The sequence below is a fragment of the Lacerta agilis genome, chromosome 17 (assembly GCF_009819535.1).
Source record: "Lacerta agilis isolate rLacAgi1 chromosome 17, rLacAgi1.pri, whole genome shotgun sequence".
NCBI lineage: Eukaryota > Metazoa > Chordata > Lepidosauria > Squamata > Lacertidae > Lacerta > Lacerta agilis.
The window spans coordinates 32,291,241-32,311,733 of NC_046328.1; the positions used below are offsets into that span (position 1 = coordinate 32,291,241).

At 49.6% G+C, this 20,493-nt stretch overlaps 2 protein-coding genes across 15 annotated transcripts in view; one reads left to right on the forward strand and one right to left on the reverse strand.

Annotated features, from left to right (window-relative positions):
* Nucleotides 1-7,325, reverse strand: part of UBAP2L (ubiquitin associated protein 2 like) — a 45,648-nt gene extending 38,323 nt beyond the window's left edge. For 12 of the 14 annotated variants that reach the window (XM_033136406.1, XM_033136405.1, XM_033136404.1 and 9 more), the window contains exon 1: nt 7,212-7,325. The gene's annotated coding sequence lies outside the window, so the exon portion shown is untranslated. Of the gene's footprint in view, nt 1-6,723; nt 6,747-7,013; nt 7,035-7,211 lie in introns of those variants that run through there. The other 2 variants (XM_033136395.1, XM_033136394.1) reach the window with 2 other exon arrangements.
* A 1,782-nt stretch (nt 7,326-9,107) lies between these two features.
* Nucleotides 9,108-15,702, forward strand: C17H1orf43 (chromosome 17 C1orf43 homolog). Its single transcript, XM_033135742.1, has 7 exons — nt 9,108-9,276; nt 10,407-10,508; nt 12,937-13,054; nt 13,158-13,211; nt 13,306-13,472; nt 14,858-14,916; nt 15,237-15,702. The coding sequence occupies exons 1-7, from the start codon at nt 9,163-9,165 to the stop codon at nt 15,433-15,435; spliced, it is 813 nt and encodes a 270-aa protein (XP_032991633.1). The 5' UTR covers nt 9,108-9,162; the 3' UTR covers nt 15,436-15,702.
* Nucleotides 15,703-20,493: the final 4,791 nt, after the last annotated feature.

Genomic DNA, 20,493 nt, shown 5'->3' on the forward strand with positions numbered 1-20,493 from the left:
TCCAACTAGGGAAAAGCCCTTGAACAAGGGTGCAGAGCAGTGGCATGGTCTGGGAAGAGTCCCAAGGGCCCCAGGATTGAGGTTTTCCATCCATGCAATAGGGGGACTGCGCTTCCAACAGAGATTGCGGGAGAGCAAGACAGAGAGAGAAGGAAACCATTTCTCTCACACCAATATGAGAACAACGTTCTATGGGGCCACCAGAAAGGAAGGCATGCTTGGAACAGGCTTGCTCCAACAACTACCTACTGTTCCTCAGGGAATTCTGGCATCTACATGCAGAATGACCACAAAAACCCAGCAATTATTCCCAGGCGATGGGAGTCGTGGGCAAGCGGCTCACATGGCTCTCGGGATCCTTAGTGGCGCACGCCAGGAGCAACTGAGCACTGGAGTGGCAGACAAGTTACAAAGTGGCCTGGAACAAGGGACGAAAACTCCCATTGGTGGGTCAGTAACGCCTGTACACTCTTATCTCATGTATGGACTACAGCCACAGGCAACTGAGGACCAACCATTATGACCTGCTTGCCCCACGTGAACAGTTTGTTTGCTGCTGGACGCAAGACAAGCTGCTCAGAACATACATGCTTTGCACACACAGAAGGTCCTAGGTTCAGTCCCCAGCAAACAGGGATTAAAGGATCTCAGGTTGCAGGCAGAGCCAGCCTGACCAAACTCGATATATAAGCTATTCGCCAAATGGCATCTTAAACCTAGGTTGTGGTCACCACAACAGCATGTCTAGATTTGTTATTATTATTATTATTAATTTCATTTCTAGACCATTTTATATCTTAAAGAAAAAAAGTCAAAGCAACATTTGACAACACATTAAAACATCAAATAAAACTATCCAGATTAAAACAAATCCAAGCTTCAAAGAAAATATTTCAGATCCTTTTGTAAGTGACATTTTGCTTTCCCCATATTTATTTACCTGCTTAATTTATAGAACTGCCCCATAGCAGATGGACTCTAGGAAGCCAGTGTGGTGTAGTGGTTAGAGTGTCGGACTAGTACCTGGGAAATAAGGGTTCAATCCCTACTCAGCCATGAAGCTCACTGGGTGACCTTGAGTCAGTTGCAACCTCTTAACCTACCTCACAGGGCCGTTGTAGGGATTAACTGAGATGGGGGAGGTGAACCATGGACTCCTTGGAGAAAAGGGTGGGATATAAATGCAACAAATAAGCTCTTCTGCTTACCTGCTTAAGAAAGATGAGATGGAGGTGTCAGTTGCTAACGCAGCACCCAGAGACCTCCATGTGGTCGCAACTGGACCTGCGCCAGTCGCAAAACGCACTTGGCGCCTGGCTAATTTCTAGCACTGAGCTTATCTATTAGAGGAAGTCAGGCAGCAGGCAGGAAAGGCCTTGGAGGCCTGCTGCCCTAAAGTGTGGTAGACAGACGAAAGACTCCACTGCTACTCCAGGTGGGTTTTATACATGGAAAAGGGAGGGTTTCGCACCACCCTGTCTTTGCCTCGAACAGTAAAATGTCTTGGTAAAGACCCCTCTCTGATCAAGACCCTGGAGAGTAGCTGTCAGTGAAGAATAGACTATTCTGAGCTAAAAGAACCAATGGTCTGACTCGAGATAAGGCAACTTCCCTTGCTGGGGGGGAAAGGCCATAGCTTAGTGAAGTGAGGTCAGACAGCAGCTAAACAACTGCTTCTCAGCAGTGAGCTAAGCAGCTCTGCATACAGAACACAGAACTTTTAACCCTCAGTTCTGCAGGATGGCTTCAGGACAGTGCCCCCCCCAAAAAAAAAATCCTCACAGCTTCAACAAAATCGAAAACCTTGCTGAAGACAAACCTCTAGAGCCCAGCAGCCTGTAGTCACGGTTTGTGTTAAAATAAGCTGGCTTTTGTAGTTCAGAGTCTGTTTTACTTGAATTTTCTTTTTAAAAAAACAAAGATGGGAGAACATTAACAACAATTAGCATGAACCTGTTCCGCATGCAATATGCCATAACAAGAGTTTTATTTTTAGACCTTTCCAAAAAGGTTGGGAACGACGTCACTGCCCAAGACCTTGGGGAGCTGCTGCCAGTCAGAGCAGCCCTGATGGATCTCAGCAAATGTCTAGCATCCATTCCAGCAGCCTACTCCACATAACCAGGCAGATATGTCCCAAGAAGGCCACAAAAACAGGACAGAAAAGTGAGAGCAACAGGGATCCAGAGGCAGACAGATTCCAAATTAGCCATCATGGCTAATAGGCCTCTCCCTCCTCCATCAATCTGTCTCATCCTCTTCTAAAGTTATCCAAACCTCAGCCTTCATCAAATTCTACTGTGCTGAATACTACAAATTAATGCAGCTTCAATTAGTTAATGTATAATGCAGCTTCAAAATACTCAGATGACATTGAGGTGGCTCTCTTCCCCTACACTCCTTTTTGGTCCCTACAAATTACAGGGCCTTCCAAGGGAAGCAATGTGGGGCTATTTATGCTCAGGTCCTGACCATAAATACCTCCCTGAGTTGGCATAAAAAGGAGCCTCAGTGCACTTCCTGTATTACAACGCCAGCGGCTTCCATCTCGTGGGTAGAATAAACTTCCTGTTTATACGTGAGTAGGCCTTCGAGTGAATGACAGAAATCTATAGTTATCCATTGCTTTCATGTTTCATTCCCACACAGGTCTGGGGGCTTTTAGGGGTCTATTCAGGCGCCCTCAGTACCCACAGCTGGGAATTTGGAGAGAATCCAACTGGATTACTCAGTCCCTACAGATCACTGCACCATCAAGAATAAGAGTTAAACAGTGTAATCACACCAGTCTGGACACCACGGAAACTCACTACCAAGAACCACCTTCAGCGCAGGAAGCCAAATTTCAAGACAGACACAGATAAGCTGGAGAAGATTTTGCAGAGAGAGAAAAGAAACTCAGAAAGAACACAGAAAGATCCAGACAAGCTGTGGGAGGGGGGGAAGGCTGAAAATACTGATATAGATAGCTAAAGAAAATAAAGAGATGAAGGATGTAATGTGATGAGTTTCTTTAACGGAGAACAGCCACTATTACCTGAGATCACAGGTAGGGCCAGGATGAAAAGCTATTGGTTTCAGTTCACTCGGGATAATTAAGCATTAGAAACAATATTTATACAATACTCAAAGCCTTTCATCCACACTACTTCAACCATCTTTAAAATAATTAGTAAGATGGGTCAGTGCTAGGATTCCCATTATTACTATTCAGTACGAATTGATAAGGCAGTGTTGCTCTCCCAATGGAAATTTATTCCTAAATATCTGACACCCCATAATATATAATAATAATAATTTATTATTTGTACCCCGCCCAAGAGCACTGCCGATGTTCAGCTCATAGCTTGAATTCTTAATCACTAAACAAAGAAAAAGTTCCACGGATGACCCAAAGCCCTGCTTCACATCCTTTTCATGTAGAAGACCCCAGGTTTAATCCCAGGTAGGGACAGGAGACCCCTGTTGGAAACTCCAGAGAGCCACTGCTACCCAGTGTGGAGACAATACTGAGCTAACTGGACTAATGGACTGAGTTCTATGTTCCAAACAAGGTCTCCCAGAGCGATATGTAGCCTTCTTTTTGTAAGAAAGGCTGTCATGGGTCTGACTGACCCTTTAGTGATGAATACCCCCATGTCAAAGAAGAGATCTGGTCCCAAAAAGCATCTTCTGGGACTCCAAGGTTCTAAGAACAAAGCAATAAGAAAGATGGTTATTCTTTGCTGGAGAGAATAGATACTGGGAAAGGCCAGTGATGCTGACAGTGTGTTTATGCTTCTGGCAACCTGAGCAGGCAAACTTCACAGCTATAGATGGAAAAACACAGGTACACGCAAAAAAAAAAAAAGCAATTTTCCCTTTAGCAAAACTTTTTTTGTACCTAAGGGTGCAGTATTCTGTGACTTAGCCCCACTGAAGTAAGTCAGTGAGATGTGGTTTGGAGTCATAGGACTGGACTGCGCAGGAGATCACAATCCAAACACACTTTACTAAAAAGCTATACACCTTCACCCTGAAATCTGTTTTGTACAGCAGTATATGTATTTAGTTGTAAATATGATTTATTCATTAGTAGTAGTAGTAATAATAATAATAACACCTAAAAAGGATCTTACCTGCTGGACTCTATTTTCTCATTATGAAAAAGTTTATGGTATTATTTTGGTTAGTTACAAGAACCGCTTTAGGAGAGAAATAATGGCAAAAGTGTTGACTTTTGTTGTGTGATGCCTGACCCCTTAAACTCCTGAAGCATGGATGGGGATCCTTTGGCCCTCCAGAGGTTGCTAGACTGCAAATCCCATCATCCCTCAACCATTGGGCATGCTGAGGCTGATGGGAGATGAAGCCCAACAACTTGTTCTAAAGAGCAAGGGAGGGAAAAGGACTATTAGCACAAATCCTAAGCTTCAGAAAGGAGAAACAAATAAATAAGCAACAAAGCTGGTCACTCACTGGTTCTGTTCCTTGTCCTCGAGACAAAAATTATCAGCAGCCTAAGTTACAGAGGGATTGCCCCAAGGATTAAACTGTTCCATCTACTGTCTTTTAAAAGCACAGAGGCTGCAAAATTAAACCCACTTACCTGGGACAAGCCTCATTGACACTCCTAAAGTAGACATGGTTAGGATTGCAATGTACGTTATTAAGAATCACTTTCTGAGAAGCAAGAACTTAGGTTGAAGAAGCCAGGCAGAAGAGAAGATGCTGAATAGCAAGAACAGCAGAACCACGTGTGTTTGTGCTGCACTGATGCAAGTTCTCTGGCACAAAAAGAGGGCCTTTCGAAGGATGGGAAGCAGAAGCAGAAGCAGAATGCTAAGCAAGGACTGGCCATGGAGCTGCAGGTAGTCAGCTTTCTCAAAAGGCACCAAATCTCAACTGGAATTGCCATGTGGAAAGTGGAGGCCCTAGAAATGGTACTGGTCACTTGGAGCAGATGGCCTGGCCGGCGGGGGCAGTGAAGAGAGAAGAGTGACGGAGATCAACGCAAACTCCCAAGGTTTGAGGAAAAATGAGCTAGCTGTCCTGCAATACAAGCAGAAACACCATTACGCAAACCCCACTGAGTGACAGAATCCTCAGGAGAATGGTGGTAGTTAGCTTTTAAAGGAAAGGACAACAAGAAGCTCTGCAGTATTTGAAGTCTCTTTTCGTAAACACCACACCCTCTGGATTGAAAGCTTCCGGCACCGAGGGAATCCTGGTTCTTTCAGTGCCCCATCTGTCTGCCTGGCACCAGAGGTCTTCGCAAAGTGTCCTAGACAAAGTCGCAAGAGTAATCTGATAAGGAAGTTCAGCACCAGTGCAACACAGGCTTCAGAGACCTGGATCCGAAACACTGTTCAGTCACAATGTTCACCGAGGCCAGTTATGCTGTTTCATCTTCAAGCAAAAACAGTGAGGGTTAAGTAGAGCAAGGTAACCCTCCCACATAAGGGGGGGACACATCCTGAATTCTTTAAAGGAAGGGCAGTATCCAAAAATATTTTTAAAATCCAAGGACGCAGTTAGGAGTTTAAGGAACAGTCCAGAAAATTATTTAGCATAATAAAGGGGGGAGTTTTATAGCCAGTTAACAGTTTATTCAGAAGTTAAGTACCACTTGCATGAGGTAACTTTATAGTAAGAGATGCACTGAGTTGCAGTCTAGCAGCTTAAACTTACAAAGTAATAAGGTGAGAAGAGTCTTGCAAGATCTGGCCAAAGGTCCATCTAGTCCTGCATCTTGTTCTCAAAGTGGCAACTAAAAACTTCTGAGAAGCCCTCAAGATGGGCATCAGCACAAGAGCATTGATCCTTAGGTATTCAGAGGCCTTTGATAAGGGAGGACATAATAGAGCTATGATGATTTGTAGCCACGAATGAGACTCATCTTCTGAAGTTCCAGCAGCACCGGTCCTCAAGAAACCAGCGTTCAGAGGCCTTTGATATGGGACGAAATATATAACCATGACGACTCGTAGCCACTGATAAGACTCATCCGCCGTAGTCCCGCTTTGTACAATGGAGCTTACCTCTTTACTTCAGCGCCCAAAGGACTGCAGCTAGAAGAAGCCCAACCTAGCTTCAGAGTTACTCGGAAACAGAACGCTGCTGCAAACTTGGCACAAGCTGTTGTTTCTTCCGCGCCCCCCCCCCCAACAAAAAAACGAAAGAAGAAAGAGGAGATTGAGGAACTTTCTCTCCTCCCCTGACTTTTTTATTTTTAAATTGTTTCCACGTGCAGGTTTTTAATGGCTACTTGGGGAATGTTTACAGATCTGTGGGGGGGGGGGGCTGAAAAGAGAAGTCGTCTAACTCTCACCCTTCCCCACCGCCAGCAGCCAAATTTACCAGCTTTTTACACCTGGGGGGGGGGAGAGAAACAGAGAGAAACAAGCGGTCTTGGTAGGAACGGACAATGGATCCGGCTTTCTAGAGAGGAAAAGAAAAGTATCCCCCACCTTCGCAGGAAACTCCCCCCAGGCCTGGTTGTCCGGGAAGAAGGATCGGTTTGCAGTGAAGGGTGGGGTTCTGCTTGCGGTAAAGGCTTTGGAGTGGGGGGGGGAAGAGTTGGAAAGAAAGACTCCCCTCTCTCTTTTCCCCGGTCCACGGAGCTCTCTGGAAGCGGAAACAGCCCAAAGGGCCTCAAGGTGGGGCGAGGAGGAGGAATGCTTTAAAAATAGTAATGAGAGTAATAACCATAGTAAGAAGAAGGGGGAGGATTACTTTACCTACCCAGAGGTTGTGGGGAAAAGGATCGACCTCGAAGAAGTTTGAGCGGGGGGGGGGGAATCGGTCCCGCCTGGTTCAGCCCGACTCAGCCCCTCCCTGCCCCAGCCTGGCGCGCTACGCAAGTCCCCGGCTTCGCTCTGGCCGACTAGGCCGCGGTGGCGCTCGAGACCGGAACTCTCCCCTCCTCACGCCCCCTTCCCCCGCCCTCGCTCCCTCCCTCCCTCGGAAGGCCCAGCAGCTCCACCGCCTCCTCGAACAATTACTGCCGGCCGGACTTTTCCCCTTCTACTCACCCTCCACGGAAAGCTCCTTTTTTAAGCCCAGGGGAGGGGGAAAATCCCCTCACAAAATACAGATACATATATATATAAATACATATATAAACTATGTATTAAAGAAGGGATTTATTATTATGATATGGTGGGGGGGAAGGGGCGGAGCCGCAGCTTAAAGGGCCCGCGCACAATTCCCGGCGCGGCCGCCAACTTTACCTGAGTCTCCACCGCCTCCTCCTCCTCCGCCGCCGCCACACACACTGACAACTAACCCAACGCGGCCGCGGCCGCCCCTCTGCCCCCACCACGTGACGCGCGCGCGCGGGGATTGGAGGGAGGGCCGCGGCGCGGCTTCGGCCCGCGTCACGTGACGGGCGGCGGCGGGGGAGGCCGGGCCACGCCCCCTTTCTGTTGTCCGTCAGTTCGCCCGCTCTTCGTCTTTATCCCGGCGCGCTTTCGCACTCTTCCCCGCCCCTCGCAGCCTCCCCCCGCCCCGAACGTTTTCCCCGGCCCCGCCTTCTTAAAGGAACCACGTGACGCCTCCCTGCGAGAACTCACATGGCCAAGGTTGAAAAAGGGAAGGTGGGTATATATAGGATAGGTGCAGTTATCGTCAGCGGCCACTTCCGGTTCTCGTTGGATACAGAGGGTTTCGTAGAACTATGTTTTACCCAAGAGTAGACCCTTATAGAAATAACCTCAGATATGCTGATGACACAACCTTGATGGCAGAAAGTGAGGAGGAATTAAAGAACCTTTTAATGAGGGTGAAAGAGGAGAGCGCAAAATATGGTCTGAAGCTCAACATCAAAAAAACTAAGATCATGGCCACTGGTCCCATCACCTCCTGGCAAATAGAAGGGGAAGAAATGGAGGCAGTGAGAGATTTTACTTTCTTGGGTTCCATGATCACTGCAGATGGTGACAGCAGTCACGAAATTAAAAGACGCCTGCTTCTTCGGAGAAAAGCAATGACAAACCTACACAGCATCTTAAAAAGCAGAGACATCACCTTGCCGACAAAGGTCCGTATAGTTAAAGCTATGGTATTCCCAGTAGTAATGTATGGAAGTGAGAGCTGGACCATAAAGAAGACTGATTGTCGAAGAACTGATGCTTTTGAATTCTGGTGCTGGAGGAGACTCTTGAGAGTCCCATGGACTGCAAAAAGATCAAACTTATCCATCCTTAAAGAAATCAGCCCTGAGTGCTCACTAGAAGGGCAGATCCTGAATTGAGGGTCCAGTACTTTGGCCACCTCATGAGAAGAGAAGACTCCCTAGAAAAGACCCTGATGTTGGGAAAGATGGAGGGCACAAGGAGAAGGGGACGACAGAGGATGAGATGGTTGGACAGAGTTCTCGAAGCGACTAGCATGAGTTTGGCCAAACTGCGGGAGGCAGTGAAAGACAGGCGTGCCTGGCGTGCTCTGGTCCATGGGGTCACGAAGAGTCGGACACGACTGAACGACTGAACAACAACAACAACAACAGTGGGTTAGGACCTACAATTCCCATCATCCCTGACCATTGGCCCTGCTGGATGTGAGACTGACAACAACCGGAGGGCCACCAATTGCCGCCTCGTAAACTAGAGAATGGGCCCTATCTCACGCACAGCTCTCCCTTTCAGTTACAGAAATTCTGTGTACGTACTGACCCTATCCCTTTCTCTCCGAGTTGGTCCTGCACGTGGCGACGTCCCATTGGAAACCGGAAATGTCACTCACATTCCACTGAGTGGGTAACCCCAGGCCTTCATTCGCCCGCCCCCGTAACCTCCTCCCACTATCCGGGCCACGTGACCCTCACATTCCCAGCCCCGTCCCAAAAAACCTGCCTTTATTGGTAGGCTCCCTGCTATATAATTTTGCTTTCGGCTTCACTCAGTTCAGCATTTGCCATTACTGTATTCCTCCCCACCACAACACACACACACTTTTTTATGTCTCCTCCCCCCACATGTTATCGCCTCCTTCCGGTCACCTGACACGACTCTCCTCTTCCCCCGCCCTCCCGAAACCATAGAGTCTGAAGTCGAGCGGGAGGTGTTAGGGACTGCGTCGTGACGGGGGCGTCACGTGACGGGGGCGCATCCCGGCTTCGGCGCCCGCCATGTTGTGTGGCCCTTTCGGGCGGCCGGGCCAGGCCAGGCGCCAGGGCCGGGGATGGCGGCGTCCTCTACCTCCTCCTCCTCGTCGTCCTCCTCTTCCCCCCCTCCCCAGTCCAGCAACTGGCTCTCCGGGGTGAACGTGGTGCTGATCATGGCCTACGGGAGCCTGGTGAGGACAAACGCCTGGCGGGAAAGGCGACCGGAGCGAACGCCGCTGAGGAGCGAGGAAGGAAGGGCGGCCCCTATTGGGGCGCTGAAGGGAGGGAGGGGAGGCGCTGGGGGGTGGGGGTCCCGTAAAGGGCGCTCGGGGGGGGGAGGGGAAACCGCAGCGTCGCCTTGGCAACATTAAGCGCCTCCCCTCCTTTCCCCGGGTCTCCCTTTTTCCATGCACGCCTTTGGCCCCGTCGCTATTCCACTTATCTCTTCATACCCTTCTGTTCTCCTCTGAAGCCGCGGCCGTTTCTCCCTCACAACAACCCTGCTAGGTAGGAGCTCCCAGATTTTACCCCGCGACAACCCTGCGAGGTAGCAGCAACCGGTACAGCCTGCGAAGAAGCCGCACGTTTTGAGAAAGCTTCACAAATTCTACTGCGGCATCAGTTTCCCTCTCTCACACACACAAAAAAGCTTGTGCTCAGTTGCTAGAGAGCATGAGACGCTTAATGTCCAGGTCGCGGGCTCGAGCCCCACGTTGGGCAAAAGATTCCTGCATCGCAGCGGGTTGGACTAGATGACCCTCGTAGTCCTTTCCAACTCTAGGATTCTGCGCTGGAGCGACCTTTGTTAGCCCTCTCCAGCCCTCTGTGGGGCAGGTTGGACACGTTGCAGGTCCCTCTTAGGTTGATGCCACCTGTGGGAAAAGACGGAAGTGGACCTCTTTCGCGCAGCAGAATTCCAGCTTTTTGGAGCTACAATGACAACTCCTCCAGTTTCACATTCTGTGCAAAGGGATCCTTCTGCAGATTCAAAACTCACTGAATCCTTTCCATTTTTGATTTCTTTTTCTTTGAATGGGTCTTGACTGCCTAGAACCGGCCCTGCAGGGAAACCAGCCGTTCCAGTGCTCAGTACTGTGGTGCCTACTCACGTCTCGGGCATGATGCCCAGGTTGACGGCAACCCACAATTGTATTGGCCTCTTGTGCCGCAGCATCGTTTTGCTGGCTCGTCTACAATGTATTCTCATTATAGATACTTTCGTGCAGGAAGTAAATCCCTGTGGGCAGATTGTGGGAAGGGGTCAGGATTGCTTCAGGTCTGTGATACCGTTTCAGCATTTTTTTTCTGGCTTTTTCCCCAGGTCTTTGTGCTACTCTTCATATTTGTCAAGAGGCAGATCATGCGCTTCGCCATGAAGTCCCGCCGTGGCCCCCATGTGCCAGTTGGGCAGCACGCACCAAAGGTTTGTTGGCAGGCAACCCTGTTTTAGGGTTAGGAGGGAGACTTAAAGGAGGGCTGGGGAACCTCGGGTCTAGGAGCTGTGCGCCGCCCTCCAGGCCTCTCTGTTTGTTCCTAGGGATTCTCTTCCTATACAAGACTCAGACCGGTTTAAATAAAGTGCTTCTTTGTGCAGCACATGGTTAAACAATTGCACTCGCTCCGCAGGAGGCAGGGAGGGCCTCCAACCTGGATGAGACAAATTCATGGAGGATAAAGCTGTTGGTGGCTCTGCCTCCATGGTCAGAGACAAAAATGCTTCCGAATACCAGTCTCTGGAAACAACAGGAGCAGCATTAGAAACTGAGATAAGAAAGCCAGGAGCTAAATGACACCTTAAACCTAGGTTACGGGCGCAACGACGGAATGTCTAGGCGCGCTTTTTTATAACAAGAATGCAAAGCTGAAAATGAATGAACTGCAGCCAAAATATGATGTTCATTTTTCTTGAAAGGGAATGTGGCCCTCTGACTGAAAAGCTTCCTGATCCTGGTTGATGTATAATCCTTGTTTGGGAGCATACGGTCCTGGAATTGAGCTATATCAGGGGTCAGCAAACTTTTTCAGCAGGGGGCCAGCCAGTCCACTGTCCCTCACACCTTGTGGGGGGCCGGATTATATTTTGGGAAAAAAATATGAACGAATTCCTATGCCCCACAAATAACCCAGAGATGCATTTTAAATAAAAGGACACATTCTGCTCATGTAAAAACACCAGGCAGGCCCCACAAATAACCCAGAGATACATTTTAAATAAAAGGACACATTCTACTCATGTAAAAACATGCTGATTCCTGGACCGCCCGTGGGCCGCATTTTGAAGGCGATTGGGCCGCATCCGGCCTGCAGGCCTTAGTTTCAGGAGCCCTGAGCTATATAAATAAAAATAAGTAGTGTACTGTATTAGGCTGGGTGATACCTGGTTTTCATCATTGTGATATATCACTAGCTAAACCGCATGGTATATCGATACATTACAGTGTCTGAAATAAGGATGACACATTGGCTGGCTTTACAGCTTTTACCCCATTGTGCTTTTTGCTGGCGCCTGCTCTTACGATTCGCTGGCCCCCTGCAGGAGACAGCGAGGGAGAGCTGAGCCGGCAGTTAACTGGTGCTGCAGGAATTGAGAAGCATTGCTTGGCTTCACGGTTTCCCCCACATTGTGATTTTTTGCCTAGCAAGCACACATAATGATTCACAATATATTGCCAGGTCAGAAATTATGAAACTGATATAACGATACTGATTTCAGACCAGTTTTGGGCAATATGTTGATATGTCGCCCAGCCCTAATAAGTGTTTAGGAATGTTTAGTTTAGAAAATGAAATGACTACTGGCAGGGGGAAACTCTGAAGACATAACAATATTTATTATTGTTTATTATCTCTTTGTACTATATAGTTTTGCTCAAGTCAACGAGCATTGTTCTCCCCAGTGTGGTGCCAGTGTGGTGTAGTGGTTAAGAGAGGTAGACTTGCAATCTGGGGAACCGGGTTCGTGTCTCCACTCCTCCACATGCAGCTGCTGGGTGACCTTGGGCTAGTCACACTTCTCTGAAGTCTCTCAGCCCCACTCACCTCACAGAGTGTTTGTTGTGGGGGAGGAAGGGAAAGGAGAATGTGAGCCGCTTGGAGACTCCTTCGGGTAGTGATAAAGCGGGATATCAAATCCAAACTCCTCCTCCCCACCCCCATTATATTATCACAGCATAACATAAGCCTACTAACCCCTCCCTCCTTTGCCTCAATAGAAAGACAGGAAAGTATCTTATCCCAAGTCAAATCATTGGTCCATTTTTCTTAGTATTGTCTATCCTGACTGGCAGCAACTCTCCAGGACTTCAGGCAGGGAGTCTTTCTCTCTCAGCCCTGCCTGGGGATGTCAGCAATTGAACCTGGGACCTTCTGTTTGAGCTATGGCCCTTTCTGACGGTGCTGTTTTGCCTGCCTATGGGTTAACGCCCAGAGAACGAGCTTTGCTATTGGTCTGTTGGATCTTCTGCATTCCTACCCGGAAGTGGCTATCTTCAAACTTCACTCAAAGCTATTGCTGATGTCTGGTTGGCACTTAGAGATTTCCCAGGAAGGGAGACTGGCAGTGCTGCTGCAATATTCATGATGCATCGTTTTAAAAGATTTTGATTGGTGCTCTTTCACTAGGGTCCTGGCCAAGGGCTTTTCTTGGCTCTGCTTTTGCTGAAGACCGTGGCCTTCCAGATCCAGGGCCACCCCTACCATCAGGCAGAGGTGAGGTAGCCTTGGGTGGCTGGTCTTTGTGTGCTATTGAAAGGGGAGCAAATTGTTAGGTTTATGGATACCTGTGGGATGTTTCGGTGTGCAAACCATGTGCCGTGCCCCTCACCTCTGACCCTTCCCCTTTACCTGCTCAGGGCCTGAAGGAGGAGATTGACATCCGACTATCGCGGGTTCAGGACATCAAGTATGAGCCCCGGCTGCTGTCCCACGACGACTCTCGCCTCCTTCAACTGGAGTCGCCTCGAAGCCCATGTACTGTTTACTAATTCATGCCAAGGGGGCGGGAGAAGAGGGAATGAATGTTCACAGAGATGCAAACTGACTCAGGCCTCTGGGCTGTCTCCTTTTATTGCAGTTTGCTATAACTACATATACAGGATGAAGGCCTTGGACGCTATCAGGGATTCAGGTGAGAAAACGAATGTTAAGCTGTCTGGCCTGGTCGCTACATTTCCTGCTCGTATTCACACACTCTCTGTTCCCCCCCCCCCTACACACCATAGAGATCCCCTTCTCCTCTGAAGGCAGGCACCCCAGATCCTTGATCGGGAAGAACTTCCGCACCTACCTGGTGGACCTTCGGAACTCCAGCACCCCCTTCAAAGGCGTCCGCAAGACTTTGATTGACATACTCCTGGATGGGTACGAGAGCGCCCGTTACGGCACAGGGGTGAGTAGTCTCTGCCCAGAGTGCTGTGGAACGAGACTCTGGGACTTCAAAAGCATCTTGAGAACTCTGACTGCGCACCCATCATCTCTGACCATTGGCCATGCTGACAGCTGAGGTTGATGGGAGTCCAAGAACGTTGTTAAACCACAACTCCTTTAATCCCTGAGGGCGTTGGGCTGGGGGAAGCTGATGCACTAGCATTGAAAGTATTGGCTTCCCTTTTTCCTTCTGTGGCAGACAGCCTTAAAATGGGCCCCGCCCCCTATCCCCTTTAGATCAGGGGTAGGGGACATTGGGGACACACACACACACACAAATACAACCTTTGTCTGGCCCTCTGGATTCTCCTCCTCTTTCCCATCCATATCCCCCAGCTGCCTGATTTGTGCCCTTGTTTGATATTTTTGCCCGGTGTCCTAGAACGTCCTTCTCTAGGTGGTGAGTCAAGAGTGGTATGTGTAGGAACTATCTTATTGTTCAAAGGCAACATTTTACATCGGTTGCCCCACCCACTTTTGCCTTTGGCCCCGCCCACCACTGACATGTGTTACCCAGAAAGGAATGCAGCTATTGGGTTGTGGGGGGAATCCCCAGCCACCTCTTTTGATGCAGGTGTTCAGTTCCTTGGCGTGATCGGAGGTAGCCTACGTCTGCTGTTTCTGATTGTACATACACTCATACCTGTAGTTATGAACACTTCAGGATGCATACATTCGGGATACGCACCGCGGCGACCCGGAAGTAATGGAGGGGGTTACTTCCGGGTTCGCCACGTTGCGCATGCGCAGAAGCATGCAGTGATGTCACGCGCAGTGATGTCACGTGTTAATCTGCCAAAAAAAATCACGTCGCGCACATGCGCAGATGCGGCTCTTCAGGTTGTGCACGTCACAGGTTACGAACGGGGCTCCGGAACAGATCCTGTTCATAACCAGGGGTACCACTGTACATTTAATCTGTGTCAACTGTGATAGCAATATGATGGCCTTTCGCTCTGGCCACAGTGTTAATAGACACAACACCCTTGTAGATCATCTTTGCCTTCAGTCTGGGACGTGTGTGTGTGTGTGTATGTGTTTGTATGTTGCATGGTGAGAGATGCCCTGACACTCCGTCCCCATGACAAGTGTGCTGCTGATATGGCGATCTTTTGCCTCCAGCCCTGAAAGGACCTTCTCCAATGCTCAGCTAAACGGGGTTGCAACACTCAGCAATCGCCCGTTCTGAGGGGTGCGCCTGATGCTGTTGTACTCTGAATTCTTTATGTCTTCTTTTTGCCTCTATGCTTCATAGGTGGGAGTGAGATGTTCTGGGGCAGGCATGACCCAGAATGCTAAACCACCTGGTATTCTTGACCCATTTTTGTGTGTGTGTTTGTTTCTCAGACATTCGGGAAGACAGAATTCCTCAAGTATCGTGAAGCTCTGTATGAGCTGGCGGCAATGTAAGTCCTGGGGCTGGGGCTGGGGAGGGGGTTGTTCTTTTGATAATCACCTTCTTACATCTGGGAGAATTGTGCAGTGTGCTGGGAGACCTGTAAATCCCTCGCACAAATCGGCAACACTATGCAAAAGCCATAGCTCAGCGGTAGAGTATCTGCCTTGCAAAGGGGAAGTCGTTGGTTCGATCCCCGGCATCTCCTCTTCCCGAAATGAACGAACCCAAGTTAGTTGCATCTATCAGCTTCTCTGGATACAGTGCTTATGCAGCCGCTCTCTAATCCGGCAACTGCTCATTTCCCTCTCCCCCTCTCTCCCGGCACAGCATCAAGGCCCGAGGAGGCAGCAGCCAGCGGCAGCACCAGTCCGCAGCCAAGGACCTGACCCTCTCGCCTGACCTTTCCGGCCCAACCACCATCCAGGTCACCTACTTGCCCTCCAGCCAGAAGAGCAAGAGAGCCAAGCACTTCCTGGAGCTCAAGAGCTTTAAGGACAACTACAACACGCTGGAGAGCACCCTGTGATCCCCACCCTCGATGCACAACGGGGCGAGGGCTTTCTCCCTTCTCAGTGGCGCTGGCCTGCTGCCGGTTGGCCCTCCAGGACCAAGAGACTCTTCTCACCCTGCCTTTCTTTTTGCCTGCGCACTTGGGCTGCCATTAGCTGCTGCCAGGCAGTGTTCTGGTGGACAGTCCAATGCGAAGCATGTTGCTGCTTTGGGGTGGGGAGTGTCTTGAGTTTTCCCTTCCCTCTCCCACCCTGTGTGGTCTTGTAAATATATCATTCAGTTACCTCTTTTATTTATTTAAAAAGACTCAACCTCCCAGGCATGCCTCTCTCTCGCTACTGCCCGCCGAAGGCGCCAAGAACGAGCAGAGGGGCTTCTTTTAATCATTTTATTAACTCTTAGCACCTTGTCCTCCATCCTCTTCCACCGTGGGAACATCGTTTCTGTCCTTTCCCCCCTTTTCCAATATTTCCCTCCCTCAATTCTTCCCCCCCCCCATTGCTTTGCCTTGCAATCTCCCCCATCTCTACCATCCAGCCAGCAAGGAAGAAGCGAAGGTCCACAGCCACGAGCACAAGAGGAGGTTGGGTTGTGAAACAGCCACGTTGGGACCGCTGTTTTTCTGCAGTGCCATTTTGGAGTGTCGCGACGAAACGGCTGCTTTCCGCCGTGGGTCAGGCCGGAGCCCGTTTTCCTTTTAGTCTACTTGCCGTTGATGCACTGGAACGTCAGTGTCCCCAACACGACCGAGGAGGAGTCCCGTCCCCCCGTTCCCGCCAAGCTGGGTCTCAGCACAACAAGCCTTGCTTGCCCCTCATCAGCCTTGAGGGCGGCGTGGGGGCGGAGGGGAGAGCCGGGACTGTCCTTGTCTGTTTCTGAAAACGTCTCTTTAATAAAGCAGACACTTGCACAGCCATGGGCTCCTGGTTATCTCTTCTGCAAAAGAGCAGTGCTAACTTGGTTGAGGACGTGGGTGGCGCTGTGGGTTATGGAGGGCTATAGGTTCCCCTTCCTTGCTTTAATATGCATTTAATATGTGATCCCTGATTGGTTGGGACATGTGTCTAGTTCAGGGGTGGGGAACCTACGGCCTTCCTCCAGTTGTTGCTAGACTCCCAACTCCCATCATCTCTGGCTGAGTCTAATGGGAGTTTGAGTCCCAACACCATCTGGATGGAGGACCACAGGGTGTCTCCCCTCCATCCCTGCTATATCAGAGTAAAGAAGAAGAAGAAGAGTTTGGATTTGATATCCCGCTTTTCACTACCCGAAGGAGTCTCAAAGCGGCTAACATTCTCCTTTCCCTTCCTCCCCCACAACAAACACTCTGTGAGGTGGGTGGGGCTGAGAGACTTCAGAGAAGTGTGACTAGCCCAAGGTCACCAGCAGCTGCATGTGGAGGAGCGGAGACGCGAACCCAGTTCACCAGATTACGAGTCCACCACTCTTAACCACTACACCACACTGGCTCTCTACACCAGATTTCCACTCTCGTCAGTTTTGAATGTGTTCGCTCAGGGGGCTTTTCAGCATCAATAACTGAATTTAAAACTCCATGAAAATTTGCATCATATTTCAACAAAGCCCTCCTTCAAAATTCACGCTGCTCCCAAATTTTGAAATGTCCTCTGGCCCAGGAATTTAGACAAAACTGCATATGCCTGTACTGGGAAGGTGGATTTTTTTTTTTAATTCCTCTATTAGTGATGGTAACATACACAACTGCATTGTATTTGGGGGGAATGTGCTTAGCAAAGTTATATAGAAATGTGTGTATTTTGGGAGAAATAAATGCCAGTTTTCATGACCTTTTAAAGAAAAATGTGGAAATGTGTAGAAATGGAAAAACGAGAAACCTAAAGAGAAACCGAATTTGACATGTTTGCCGTGTTTCCTGTGGTTGTCTAAGAGGGGGTCACCCTTGTGCCAGAGTCCGCTCCTTCTGATGGCAGTCCGTCGAAGTCAGGCAGACATTGCACATCCTGCCCTGTGCATTGGACAATGCCGAGCTGACAAAAGAGTCTGCAGGATCAGGCCAAAGGCCCATTTCGTCTGACATCCTGTTCTCACAAAGGCTAACTGAATGCCCCAATGAGAGCGCCATGAAACCATGTAGATCTGGCCCAACACTGTAATTCTGTGTGTTAATTCATTCCTGTTGCGATCAACCGGGGCTGTTGCCCTTTCTGTGGCCAGCAGATGGCAACTTTTCTCTGAGAAATGCTAGAGAATCCTCCCAGCCCTATCGCACCCAACGCTTGAGGGTCTTGTTCTAGCCATCCGTACAGGGCAGACTTCTCCACAACCTTCGGTCCCCCAAGTGACGTTGGACTCCCCAGCTCCCATCATCCCAAGCCTACTTGAAGGGAGCTGTGCTCCAGCAGCAGCTGGAAACCCCAGGTTGAAGAAGTCTGGTGAAAGAGGCAAAGTGAGTCTTGGGGAGTGAGGAGCCTTGGAATGGATCTCGCTGGCAAAATACCTGCTATGCATTGCGAAGATCCCAGGTCTCGCTCAGCGTAAGAGAGCCTACGTTTCCCCTTTAAACTTGCCCTCTATTTTGGACGATGAAGACTTGAATTATTCCTAGAGGAAAGTCTATCGATTCAGTGGCAGAGCACATGCATTGCATGCAGAGGGGCCTGGATACAATCTTCGACATCTCCAGGTTAGGGCAGGGAGTACCGCCTTCCTGAAACCCTGGAGAGCCCCTGCCACTCAGTGTAGACAGTGCTGTGATAGACCAATGACACCCACTCCATACAAGGCAGCTTCCTATGTTAGTTCACAGGGGCTCCCCTGTTTTTCATCTCGGTGCCATCAATGCGATGAGTGCCAGCCATGCTTGTCTGAACCCAAGGCGTTTTGCAGCCAGAGGTGGAGGTTGGCAGTGGGATAGTGTTTTCCACCACACCTAAGGGAAACAGGCTTGATTAAAGGACACGGGGATGGGTGGGGGAAACAAGAGTGACAGCCTCCCCTGCCTGAGGCAGCTTGTCACTTTACCTAAGGGTAAGGATGGCCCTCGATTCCAGCTTCTAATACAGTGGTACCTTGGTCTCGAAACCGCTTGGCTCCCGAACGCCACAAACCCAGAAGTAAATGGTCCGGTTTGTGAACGTCTTTTCGAAGCCGAATTTCTGACAAGGCTTCCTATTGAGTGCGGGAAGCTCCTGCAGCCAATCGGAAGCTGCGCCCTGGTTTGCAAACGTTTCCAGGAATTGAACGGACTAAGTTCGACAACCAAAGTACCACTGTACAAACGTCCTCAGGTTTTCAGATAAGCACAAGTGTGCTTTATTAGTAGAATTTGGCATACATTGTGCTCAGTACTACCGGGGATTGTGTGTGTTTGTGAGAGAAATGTTTGCGCTTTCTGATTCATTTTATTTAGTCGCTCACCATGTCCATTTGTGGAATTTTCATGAAATACTTGGCATTTTAATTAATTTTTAAAAAAATAAAGTTAAAGGGGATATTTTGTGTCCCTCTTAAATAATGCCACTTTTGATGCCACTACCGTAGTTTGGTTTTCAAGTGTTTAGTTTGCTTTCGCATGGTTTGGGATTTGGAGAGTGGTCAGTTTGAATGATACCTGTGGTACCTTCCACCCTGTGATCCTGCGCAAGAGAGGGTAGAATCTGTATGAAGAAACCAACCAAACCAGCCAATTGCATTTGCTGGCCAGTTAAGTACCGCCATTTACATTGCCAAAGAGGTTGCCCTGTTGCCATAGAGACAAATGAGGGTAGGGAAGAGGGGGCAGCCCTCTTGCCTAGTTGGAAGCGACCTCACCTTGTAAGATAAAAGAACAACAGGCAGAGTTGTGCTGGATGCTGGAAACTGGGGACACAGAGGAATGTCTGCTCTGAGCTGGACCCAAAGTGGAGTTTGTGGCTTCCCAGGAAACCTATTGGGGAGGCAAGCCCTGCTGAAGTGTTAATCCTCTGAGCCTATCCGTCCTATGCTCTGATTGTACGTAAAGGTAAAGGTACCCCTGACTGTTAGGTCCAGTCGCGGATGACTCGGGGGTTGCGCACTCATCTCGCTCTATAGGCCAAGGGAGCCGGCGTTTGTCCGCAGACAGCTTCCGGGTCATGTGGCCAACATGACTAAGCCGCTTCTGGTGAACCAGAGCAGGGCATGGAAACTCCGTTTACCTTCCCGCCAGAGTGGTACCTATTTATCTACTTGCACTTGACGTGCTTTCGAACTGCTAGGTGGGCAGGAGCAGGGAACAACGGCAGCTCACCACGTCGCGGGGATTCGAACCGCCGAACTTCTGATCGGCAAGCCCTAGGCTCTGTGGTTTAGACCACAGCGAAAACAATATGTCATAAAGGCACCACAAACTCCATTGACCTGCATTCCAAGGAACCCAAACTCCGGAGTCTCTTCGCCGCTCAGAGGTAGGGTGTGTGCAAATGGCATTTTGCCCTGTTCTGATTAGAAATGGCAAGTCTTTCAGAGCAGCCCCTCCCGCTGCCCGCCCCCTGGATCTGCCGTTCCCCAACCGCCCACCCCGCCGACCTTGATGCTTCTCTGCTCTAGGGCCCATCAGCGCCTGGGCTGGTTCTGGATATTGACAAGGGCGAGCGGAATAGGGGCAGGCCCCTTGCTCATTACGCAGGCTGTCACCCCAGATCACATCAGCCCTGCCACGCACGAGGAACAGGCAGAGCGTTGGCACCAAATCAGGCCGTCAGGCTTGGAGATCAGACCCCAATTTCTTGCCCCTGCCAGAGCTGGCCCCAAGAAAGAGTCAAATAAGGTTTCGGGAAGGCAAATGTTGATCTGAGCTACGGTACACCCTAGAGAAGTCTCAGAACCTGCTTGGGAGCGTATTAAGCAAGGTGAATGGGTCTCTGAGCATGTTCAGAAGGCTGTAATCCTATATGCCAGGAGTCGCTAGCTTTTGGGGACACATCTGGATTTTTGAGTGAGTGCTTGGGCTCTAGCCCCTCCAGTCCCTTCACTCCCCCTCCACCAAGTAAACCCACCTCCACCTGAAAAAGAGAGAGCACCTGTACACACTTTTCCAAAGTATCCAGGTAAAAGTGGGATCCAGTAGAATTAG